Source organism: Pseudonaja textilis, chromosome 1 (assembly GCF_049901715.1).
Source record: "Pseudonaja textilis isolate UNSWEBS1 chromosome 1, rPseTex1.2, whole genome shotgun sequence".
Lineage (NCBI taxonomy): Eukaryota > Metazoa > Chordata > Lepidosauria > Squamata > Elapidae > Pseudonaja > Pseudonaja textilis.
Genome location: NC_141990.1, coordinates 237338555 through 237351111, shown reverse-complemented (window position 1 = coordinate 237351111; position 12557 = coordinate 237338555). Strand labels below are relative to the sequence as shown.

Genomic DNA, 12557 nt, shown 5'->3' with positions numbered 1-12557 from the left:
GATATAGGAAGAAATGATTGTTGTATTCTCAGAGAACATTTGTATTTGTCACAATGAAGGGGGAAGTCATAATTTACTATATTATTTCTCCTTCTGTTCTATTTCTCTGTTTCCTTTTCTGCATTTTCTATCCCTTTTTCCTTCTTTTCTACATTTTTAATTTGCACTAGTTCCAGAATATATACCTTAGAATACTTTCTAAATAATTTGGTCTACAATTAGCATACAACCAAAAGAGGAAGACTTCAGAACATTTAACAAAAAGATATTCTACTTACCAACTATTGCTAGATTGTGCTCTGAACCACATGCAATCTGCAAAACAAACGATAACAGAATAGTAAACTGAAATACTAAACAAGAAATGCATTCTGAATGCACAACTTTAGAATATTATACATTTTACATTATACATTGATAATAAAAAATAAACGTGATATTGAAAGTCTTGCTGCCTCTCGTTTTAGAGGATGATATATAGAAATATATCACAGGTAAACTAATCCTTTTTGCAAAGAAGTCCAATCTCAGGGGCAATACTGCACAATGTATAAAGGAATATTTTCTTTTACCTGTCTATAAAATTGCAACCAAGGAAGTTTGCAGGAAAGTGCTTCATAATGAGCACAGGCAGATAAATAAACAGATAGATGTATCTTTATACATTTTAAATATATGCCTATATATATGACTGTGTGTGTGTGTGTGCATGTGTGTGTGTGTGTGTGTGTGTATGTATATGTATACGTATATGCATATGTATATGGTATTCAGCTTTGTTCGGGTATTTTCCCACGTCATTATAGTTGTGCTTTTAAAGTTGTAGCAACGTTTCGGCAGAATCTCATCTGCCATCATCAGGCTTCTGTACTGCGTTCGTCTGTGAGTCAGAGTTTCACAGCGAACACAATATAGAAGCCTGATGATGGCAGATGAGATTCTGCTGAAACATTGCTACAACTTTAAAAGCACAACTATAATGACGTGGGAAAATACCCGAACAAAGCTGAATACCATACATGAAAGTACCCGCAAAAACTTAAGAAAACACACACACACACACACACACACACACACACATATATATATAACTTATTCATCAATTTTGCATACTATATTAATTACATATTAGATTCTTGATAATTAACATTAACAAACTGTATAACTATTTTAAATATGAGAAAATTAATCAATTGCAAAAACTGACCAACCATATTAAGATACTTACTGTGTCATTCCCCTAAAACTTTCTAAAACAACTGTATCTTTGCCAACTTCATCTGCTTCCCTCATCTTTGATTACCACTAATTCCTTCATGATGTTGATACTCTCATGAGTTGATCTTAATGGTGAAGCCATTTGAGGCCTTATAGGTTAAAAACAGCAGTTTTAATTTTGTGGAGATACTATTAGTTCTGCAACATATGCTACATATTCAAACATATGGTTTATAGCTTTTATAGCTCAGTTTTTAGTCTTCTTATGAGCTATTCAGAGTAATTTTTTAAGTTGGGCAGCTACACAGATCTTACACAGTAGGTAGTCCTTGACTTACATCCATTCATTTAATGACTAAACTTCTGGTCTTGGATCTTGCAATCATAAGAAGCAAGAATCTACACAATCTTTACAGCTTTGGATTTCTCACTCCAGTTCAAATAAGTAAGCAAGGAAGAGTCCAATGAACAATTTCATCAATTTTTAAAGTGTTTTGCTTGTAATATCATGTTTCATTTTTCAATTTAACATTACATCATAGTAATGTTACCTCATATTATTAAGGCAGTCACAGTTTATTTTTATCATTAAGTTTAGATGCCACCCAACTCACTATCCAAACGACTTAGTTATTGTTAGCTTGTTTGAATAGAATAAAACAATTAAAATATTATTCCATATCATTCAATTTTCTGAGACTCATAACTTATATGTTTTGGTCATCCTATGGAAAACCTGTATACAGGATGTTGACAAAAGACAGTTTATCTAGAGCAACTGTTAAATTGCTGCAGTTATTATAGTTATTGGATTCAATTTTTTTTAAAAATATGGTATATACAGTGACACCTTTAAAACACCTTTTGCTTTTGATAATGTCCTGTTGACTTCTTTCTTGTATTGTCCTCTCTCTTTAGAACAAGCAAGATTCTCTAATAGAGGGTGGGTATAATTATTCTGGCCATGACCTGGTTTAATCAACTCACAAACAAAGATGATGTATAGCAAGCTGCAGGAGTTAAAACAGCTGCTCAGACCAAGCTTATTCAATAGGAAGTATGGATGTTGAATAGTCAGACTGGCATAGAACTGGGCAACAGCTAAGAGTTTCGCAGTATTTAGGTTAAAAAAAATGTCTTCCTAGACAAAAACCTTAGAAAAAATCGTAGCTACCAGTATTTTCAGATAAATTAGGATTACTGATACCTATAGGCACACACAAGCACATGAGTTAATTCTGTGTGGAACTACTCGCCCCACTGAGAAAGTCCCCTGATTGTAAAAGGTTAAAAGATGAGCAGGATTTTTTTTTTAAAGTCAGTATCTTTCATCTCATGAATACATGCCAGCCTGATTATTGGTAATTGCTAACATAAGGCTTAAAGATAAAATATGTGTTATGGTGAGATTTTAGCAGAATTGTCATGCTTCGAAGCCCACTGCAGTTTTATACTTATGAGCCGTTTTTCTGGTATTGTTTTCCAGATCTGTTTCATAACAATCCCATCAACCCTCGACTGGGGATGATTTGGTGTGTAGTCCAAAGGGTCTAATGGGCTCTCGGCTAGGACAGGCTGACCTCACAAAGCTTCTTCAAGTCCTTTTAACTGTTTCACAGCACAAACACTGTCACCAACATTTATACAAAGGAAATGGAAATATTCATTCTTTTCTGTTCAACTTCAGGGATCTGCCTTCTGGTGCCTTTAAGACCCTGCTTGCCCACAGATGCACTGAGCCTACAGAAAATGGCGGGAGAAGAGGCATGGAGAAGGGTTGTTTAGTTGGTTTTTAACAATCAGAAAGGATAGTTTCTTCATGACCCAGGCAACACCATTAAGAGCTATATTGTGGCAACATGTTTCCATAATCTGCAGTGTCTGTGAAGCAGAACCCATATGGTAGAGGGGTTGCACACACAATACACGTACAAAAGCAGCAGTTTCTATAGCAACCAAGCCACAGCAAAATGCATCAGGACAGCTCTTCACCCTCTTGGCAATTATTGGCTAGCATTGTATGAATCAGCTGACACCTAGTGTCTGTTCGAAACACTCACGCATGGAACTCTTTCCAAGCGCTTTCCTGCAGGCTGTTAAAATCTTCTCCTACTGTATGAAAAGACAAGGGAACATTTGGTTTTTCAGACCCCCTTCCCCCGAAAGAAGTAGGAAGTAGATCAAGAAAGCTGATAATCATTTATGCATATGGGCCTTCCCCCAGCAGCTTCGTTCTTTTAAAACTGTAGGGTGCCAAAATTTGTATAGTTTATTCCACAGCTATGCAAAGCCACAGCCAGTTTCTACCCAGGAGGTAATTAGTATAAAATTGTGCAAAAGCTGGTAAGATTAAATGCATCCAGATAATCTGATCATGAGCTTTCAAAATTGCATAGAGAACCCAAACATGTGGTTACTTCTGAGTAAACATCTGAATAAATATCATTCTAAGAGTAAAGCAGTATGGCTGAAATTTCGCATGTTGGCAAAGCTAGCTTCCCACTCCACCCACATATGTTTTTCAAGAGTTGAAAAATTGTTTTCTCCCAATGGAGAATAGAACAGAAAAGAAATCTTCAACTTCCCTTGTAAATGGGCTTTTCAACAATTAAAAAACCAAATGAAAATAAAAGAAGTTATCAAAATGTTTCCCTTTGCAAACACAACAGATTCAGTACAGATTTCAGAATCAAAAGTTGATTTCATTTTAAAAAAGCACACACAATTACATTACAGTTGGAGAAAAACCTGAGATTGAGATGGATATCCAAGAAAACAAACCAATGGATTACTTGATTGATCCATTGATTCATTCTTATTTGAAGCACAATGATTTGAAGCAAAAAAGAAAAAATTATCCTGCTTTGGAGACATTATAGAAAGACACAGCTCTCTAGAAAAGGTTCAGAAGAAAAACAGCAAAGTGGATGGACTCAATTATGGTAGCAAAAAGTTGGTGGAGACTTAAAAGAACAGGTTAGGGATAGATCATCCTGGAGATTTTCAAGAGGAAACTGGGCTTTCTTTGTTTTTCCATGAAGACATTTCACTTCTAATCCAAGAAACTTCTTCCCTTCTTATGGAATGCTGAAAATGGAAGGATTTATATTCCTATTTTACACCATTCAGTCAGAACCGAAGAAGCTTCTTGGATGAAGCAGCTTTCAAGGAAAAACAAACGTGCTTCTTGAAAAAGCACCTTTAAGACAACCATGACCTGGATGACTGAGAATCTGCATAGACATCATCATGGAGAAAATCTATTTATGTGGTCGCTAGGAGTTAAAAACTACTTGATGTCACATAATCAAACTATTATATTAAATTTTACTAGCCTATTTAGGAATGGCCCTATGAAGATTGTGGAGTTCTATCTGCTGCATACATAATGCATACAGATGCAGAGACCTTCTTCCTCAAGCAACCCTTCTATTTAATTCCAACTCAAAATTCCATCAGCCTGTTTGGGTTTATCCTCCAAGGGAAGGCAGAAATTTTGTCAAAGAAACTGCCTCATTTCTAACTTTTTATCAGTAAACATAATATAACAGATGGCTGTGCACACACAAATGCACAACTTTCCAAAAGAGTAGTTTGGGCATATCCAGGGGATAATGGAGAAATTTGTAATTGCTTATATCTGAGTAAAGGATCCAGTTTGTGATGGCTGGCATCAAGATACTTGTGTAATTCAACAAAACCTGGTTTGTTATTTTTTTTTTGTGGGGGCATTGACATTATTTGAGTTCAGAAAAAAAAGGGATACTTAGATCAAACAGTTTAAGAACTGCCAATCGGGAAAATAACACCAAATTTTCATTGGAAATGATCTTCAAAAAATAATGCCTACCCATGCCAGTGACCATGCTAAATCAGACAGTCCTGCTCTCCATTGTAGAAATAATTAATGAAAGTATGCAGCAGTTCTAGTACCATGTTATACAAAAGACTTGCAACAAAAAGTGGTTATATTTCATGTGCAAGTTGTTTTTGTACATCAGCTAGAATCTGTTGATATGGTCATGATAAAAATTCTACTACTGAATAGCATAAATAAATTATATGCTTGTGGGTCATTATATGATACCTATGGAACAACATTTGTATTTGTCAATATGTCTTCATTTATTCAGTTAATAAATAATGTAGTAGCATACTTAATGTTAGCTAAGCATGAATGCATATCTTTTCAAATAGAATTATTTGAAAGATCAAAGGAAAAAACTGAAGCTATATTCATGGACTATGAAATGGGCTACATTTTGATAGACCAAGGCCATTATCAAACCTCACTAAGCTAAAGCTAAAGCTAAAGCTTTTGGAAAGTTCAGCTGTTCATATTTTAAAGCTTTGTTTCAAACAGATTAACCATTGCAATGGCTTATGGCACATTTTGTATTGTGAACTGAAAAAAAATACATCAATAAAGGTTAGTAGCCTATAAAACACCTTAGCCTCCTGGAGGCTTGTAAAGAAGCAAAAGAAGGACTACCCATACTGCCTAGAAGCCATATGGCACAGTTGAAGGGAAACAATGCTCATCACACACTTAAAGGCAAGGGAGGGAAGGGAGGGAAGATCTCCCATGATCACGGCCAGTTTCACATAAGGAAACTCAATGGGGAAGCAAACAGGAAGTCAGAAGTTGCTCCTGATTCCACTGATATATTTGCTTCCCTGTAATCTTTCTGTTTCTCTATCTGTATATGGAAAAATCTCTGTAATGATTTTAGTATTATTTTAGTATTTTTTTGATTCGTCAATCGCTTACAAGATACAGGTATAAAAATAAATATAGTTTTGAATACGTGAGATAGAAAAATAAAAAAAATCAATAGGGTGATAAAATAGGATGATAAAATGATGACACAATGGGTCACGGGTTGTCTGGTTTAGATTAAAATCCACCTCATACATTATTGCAACGATCAGAGACTAAACCCAGTTCATCTTTATGTTACATACCATACATAGTGATGCTCAATACAAACATACTTCCTCTCTACATATTTATGTAGGAAGTAGTATTGGCTACATATAGAATAATAAGAGACTCGTCTTCAAAGCACTATAGATTAATGTTTTATAGGGCATTAAATTAAATATATACAACACTGTCATTGCTACATTCACTTGGCAATCACCAAAAACACATGAGGGCAAACTCTTAGCAGTGTTTCCCATTATACTTAGTAAGACAGTGCCATACTGTGGACAGTCCTGTTTCCATGCTGTTACACTCTGCAGTCTCTTGCAGGTACAGTAAGCATGTTTTCTGACCCACTTTCCTCACCAATCCCTACTTAGCAGTATGCTAAAGATGTTTCTAGCATGCCAATCAGGGGCTGCAACCTGCAGTGCAGTTCATTGTAGCACATTCACAGTTCTGATTTGTTTTTTTTTTAAAATCAGTGGAAAAGTACTGGATCTGCTGCTATGTCTGTACGAGCTAAAGCCATGTTCATAAATCTGTTTCCTATGCCTTTTCATTTTTTGTGCTCTCAGCAAACGGAAAGAATTTTTAAAGCTATGTTTGTGACAAAGAGTCTGTTAAGAAGGAATTCAGGTTTCTCTTTTCTGCTCATTGATAGTGAAAACAAGAACTCCCTAAGTCCATAATGGATATAGAAAGTCTATATACACTTGTAAAAATGCCAGATTTTAGAGATGTTTAAAAAAAATTAGACCAAGGTAAATCATTTCAGAATGTTTCCCATCTTTAATATAACATATAAGCTATACAATCCAATCGAAAAACAAACTGAGATCTTTTAGAGGGAAAATTATGACAATTAAAAACTAGAATGATGCGGCTGCATAAAGTCCCTTTTTATGTAGGGATGTTGCTGCGTTCATAATTAACCATCACATTCAAAATGATGGTAAATAGTAGTCAGTACATATCAGCCCTCAGTTAAAGTGGCTCTGATCAAGCCCATATAAAATTCAGCTGCTCTGGTAGGATTTATTTTTTGACATTTGTTCAATTGCCTCTTACAGCAAAAACCATGGTCTGCAAACGGCTTACAAACCTTCAAAGGGATATCATTGTTGGAAGGTATCAGTCAGAAGAAGGATACAAAACACTTTCCAAGGCATTGGATATATTATGGAATACAGTGAAGACAGTCATCAATAAAAGGAGAAAACATGGCACTATAGTGACATTACCAAAAATTATCTTCAAAATTGATGAAAAAACCCAAGGAAAACTGGTCCAAGAGGCTGCCAAGAGACCTACAGCAACATTAAAGGAGCTGCAGGAATTTCTGGTAAGTACTGGTTCTGTACTACATGTGGCAACAATCTTCCATATTTTTCATATGTCTGGGCTGGGGCGATAGGATGGCAAGTTGGAAACCTTTTCTTAGAAAGAAAAACATCCAACCCCAGCTACATTTTGCCAAAACCTACATCAAAAGCATGTGGGAAAACATGTGATGGTCTGATGAGAACAAGGTTGAACTTTTTAGACATAATTCCAAAAAGTATATTTGAAGCAAATAGCACTGCACATCACCAAAAGTACACCATACCTACCATGAAGCAGAGTGGTGCAACATTATCATTTTGGGGCTGTTTTTCTTCAGCTGGAACTGGGGCTTTAGTCAAGGTGTGGAGGGAAATATGAATAGTTCCATATATCAGTCAATTCTGGCATAAAACCTTCTGGCCTCTACTAAAAAGCTGAAGATGAAGAGGAATTTTACCTTTCAATATCACAACAACCCAAAGCATACCTCCAAATCAATAAAAGAATGGCTTCGCCAGAAGTGGGGTGACCTGAAGAGGGCTGTGCACAGGATGTGCCCTCGTCATCTGACAGATATGAAGTGCTTTTGCAAGGAAGCGTGGGCAAAGATTCCCAAGGCAAGATGTGCCATGCTGATAGGCTTTTACCCCACAAGACTGTCATAAAATCAAAAGGTGCTTCAATGAAATATTAGTTTAAGGGTACGCATCTTTATGCAGTTATACTATTCTCACTTTTTATTGTTATTTTCTCTTTAAAATATTTCAGTTTGTTTTTCAATTGAATCATGCAGCTTATATATTATATTAAAGGTGGAAAAAATCTGAAATGATTTATCTTGGTCTGATTTTTTTACATCTCAAACATCTAACATCTTAATAGGGGTGTGTTTTGGACTGGCTACCATAGTGCAATATGCACTAAAAGGGAGGTATTTCTTTGAGGGTTGTTTGCTCGATATTATGTGTGTCTTCCTCTGAGTCAGCTTTTTGACTCTTGACAACTGCCTGGACAAATCCCTTCGTGTTTTGGCAATGTATTTTTAGAAGTGGATTGCCATTGCCTCCTTCCTAGAGCTGAGAAAACTGACTGGCCCAAGGTCACCCATTTGGTTTCTTGACTAAGACAGAACAGCCTTAGGATAGAACTCACAATCTCCCAGTTACTAGGCTGTAGCCTTAACTATTTCACCAAACTGTCTTGACACTATACCAAGTTAAAAAAACCAAAATCCTATCTCACCTCAGGTAGAAAAATCAATGCAAAATATCAAACTGTTGCTCCAGACAAGCGTTAATATTTAGTAAAGTTGCTATTATATTATCCTCTCTTTATCCTCATCTGCTAAAATTATCAACAAAGATTTTGTTATGGATAAACAGAAAAGTGAATTAACCCAGAAATATTACAAAAATGTTTGATGGGATGGGGGAGCAGGTATCTGAATCTATCTAAAGTGAGCTGGTTGTTTTTGAAGTGAGAATGGAAGAAAGGTTTGAAAATGGAGATGAAAGAAGTTCTTACAAAAATTGAAGTATCTATAGGACAACTGCAAACAATGACAAAATGGAAATTTTAGAAAGAAAAATAATAAATATAGAGATGGAAAAGGACTGAGATAATCTGGTATTACATCAGAATTGAGAAAAAAAGAATTTCACTTGAGACTTGAAGCAGTTCCAGATGTTCCCGGAAGATACCAGAGAAAAAGTTGTTCAATCTTCAAAAACTTTTTTAGAATGGAATGCGGATGATATGGATGCAGAAACTGATGAAGTTTACAGAATTAACATGCAATTTTCAAAATTTAAAAAAAATGTATCAAAGGCATTTCTTATGCACTTTGTTAGGAAGAAGACTACTGGATGTCCTATTTGCAGTAGCATTTTACTACCAGACTGAATATTAGTAATGAAGATATTAGATATAACTGCTGTCAAAAAGACCAAAAACCACTTCTTTATACTCTTTTCTTTCTTTTTTCTTTTTCTATTTTCTTCCTTGCTTGTTCACTATTCTTTCTTATGTTCTATTATCTTATCTTCTATTTATCAATGCATCCAAGAGAAAAAAAAGCCAATTTGCAAGTAGATTTGATATCTAGATTACCTATGAGCTTTTTTTATATGAAGTTGATGTTCTTAAAGTTCTGGAATGGAGCTCTATGGCTCCTAACATAATTCAAGCTGCTAATTTTTAGAACATAAAGACATGCAAATGTTCTGCTGAAAATTTGTATTTTTGTTAATCGAAAAAGAACCTTTTCTTTTCCTGTTTTTTTTTTTTTCAGAAAGAGTACTTCTACAATTAACTTTAGTATGAAACCAGCATATTAGGGTGATAATAAAGAATGGAGATCATTAAAGACAGTCTTCCAAAATTCAAATATTTTGTACAAATTAACTTATTTATATCCTACAAAGAATTCTCTACAAAAAGTGTGTATTAAGAAACTTTTGTTTTGTAAAAAGGAAAATATAGGGAAAGCTGCAATCAAACTATTTATTAGAATAGTATAGAGAACTACATTTGGTTGTCTTTCAGTTTTCACAAACTAAATAACTGGCAGAATATTAGATATAATAAGTAAATGCATGCCATGTTGATTCAATGGATTGAGACAGTACCGCATTCCCTGTGCCAGAGGCACCATCCAAATTAATAAAAGAAGGTCTAAGATGACAACACACATAGTTTTCCCTTACCTCAGATGCACCAGAGAGTCTGGATACTGTAGCAGGAGCATAAGATGACTGTTTCAAATGATGCTCTGTTGATCCCTTTCTCTCCTGGTTCTGCCCTTCACATGGCATCTCACTTCTTCCAAGTTGACCATAGTCTCCTCTACCCCATGTGAAGACTTTCTCTGTCTCTAAATATCAGTGACAAAATTGCAGTGTTAGTTCTTAAACTTAAGATAAAACTATAATAAAACATTATTAAGCTGGGCAGGATTGGAATACGTCACATAAAGCTTTCCTTTTAATTAAATATCTCTTTCTCTTCAGTTTACATATTTTCCACACCAGTGGATTCGGGAGATGAATTCATAAATAGCACTAACCATTAATGAGCTTAGTACACTTTCTATGAAATTCAGCCGTAGTGATTTGCTGAGCATGATTCCTTTTGCTTGTTTGTTACATTGATATTCTATATTTCTTCCAGGCAAGATATATTGTATATAAACTCTTTAAATTTTATTCTCACAACAAGTTTGATGGGTAGATTATGTTGAGAAATAATGACTGCTTCCAAAGCATCTCAGCATCTCTTGTCCCTAATCTAGCAATATAACTATGCAAACATTTTGGTTTGTGACTTAACACAGAGGTGGTAAATTGTGTACTGTACCTTGATCTATTTGGGGGTTTTCAGAATGGTGAACTTTCATATGCCTTGCATCCCCCCCAAAAGAGAAGAGGAACCACCCCCAGCATACTGTAAAATTAGCTTGTTAGAATTTAGTCCAACAAGTTTAGTATGATCAGAGAAATCAACCACAAACTGAAATATAAAAACAGGTGTATGTTCAAATAACATGAACACATCACTTTCAAGATGAAGAGACCCAAAGCTACCACCCAAAATTCATGACACAAATATAGAAACTTGCTTCCCAGTTTCCTTGACTCTTGACAATCTATCTGTCATTTCAGCCCTGGGTATTCATCAGGAGCAGTTCCCGGGTTTGTGAATATTTTAGCTTACTTCTCATCAGTTTTCTCCTAATCTCCTCACCATGAGAGGAAATGAGTCAAGAAAAACTCCTACGTATGGATGGAATACTGAATTAACATTTTTTCCAATTCCACCTGGAAGTCACAAGTCTACCACATTAGCCTTAGCTTTGTCCCACTTAAAATTCATGATACAACTTTTCCCTTGAAACTTTTAATAGGAATAACTAAATGCTGACTGCAATCTAATTTTAGTGATTTAATCATAAGGATATCAACATCACTCCATAACAAACTTAATTGCAGCTCTCAAAATAAAAGTGAAATCTTGATTTCCAATTTAAAAAGAACAAGACCCAGAGGACTTCCGGTGGCAGGACAGGGACGTCCAGAGGTGGAGAAGCCCAGCTGGGGCTTTCGAACACCTCTTCTCGCGTTTGGAGGGATCCCCAGTGGATACACGAAACCCGTAGAGCTTCGTGTCAGAATAGAGGACCCCCGGGTTGCTGTTTGGGGGAAGGCAACTCCCCAGCAACGAAGGAAGAGCCTCTGAGACCAGCGCGATTGAGCCAGCTGCCAGCTAATGGCGGCTCCAAAGTCCGGTCTGCCACTGAACTGACGAAGCAAAAAGTGACAGTCTGAAGGGTCTGAGCGGAAAAGGGCAGAAGGATTACAAAGCCGTGAGAGTGATCGGTCCGATTCTCCCTGTTTCATTGTGAGTAACAGGGGGGGAAGCTGGAGACAAGCGGCTAGAAAAGCAGTTTGAAAAGTGAATGGGGGATAAACGCGTTTAGAGTGGCTCGACACTCAGAGTGAAAGTGTGGATTGGAGCGTTGCTGAGGAGAGAAAAAGGCGGTGGAATTTAAGAAACTCGGAAGTGGATTGCCATCCAGGATCAGTGCTTGAGAAGGCTGGAAGACTAGGAGAGGATTTTGGCTGTGAAGGAGGGCAGAGCGAGAGGTGGAGAGCCGGAAAACGTCGCACTGACTTTTATATGCAAGATCCTTTCCTCTTAGCATTATTGTCTACAAAAACTGATTTTTAAAGTGATTAATCTGAGGCGGATACCCAAAGTGACGGTGGATTGACGGTTGCTGGCAGAGGGGGAGAAGAGGAGGGAAGAAGAAGGAGGAGACAGACGGAAGCCTGGCCAAGACTGATCGCTGACAGCAATTAGTCAGCACTTCCTCCCCCTGCTTCCTTGGTGCGCCCAGGAGGAGAGACTAAAAGACTAAACGCCAGCCCTAACTCAGACTTGTTTTTCTATGGAACTAATCCTACAGATACGTGCTTAGTGATTTCCTATAATTGGAAAGACCCCTTTCCTCTGGCACTCTTTCTCTCTCTCCCTTTCTCTCTGGTCTTTCTTTTTTTTTTTATAATAGTTAAAAATACAAGTATAAAGT

At 36.4% G+C, this 12557-nt stretch overlaps 1 protein-coding gene across 3 annotated transcripts in view; it reads right to left on the bottom strand.

Moving 5' to 3' along the window:
- Nucleotides 1-12557, bottom strand: part of SERGEF (secretion regulating guanine nucleotide exchange factor) — an 82152-nt gene that overhangs the window by 40517 nt on the left and 29078 nt on the right. For all 3 annotated transcript variants that reach the window (XM_026706533.2, XM_087920507.1, XM_087920513.1), the window contains 2 exons: nucleotides 10177-10343; nucleotides 279-315 (listed from right to left, as the gene is read on the bottom strand). In XM_026706533.2, coding sequence (XP_026562318.1) covers nucleotides 279-315; nucleotides 10177-10343 — 204 coding nt within the window. The remainder of the gene's footprint in view (nucleotides 1-278; nucleotides 316-10176; nucleotides 10344-12557) is intronic.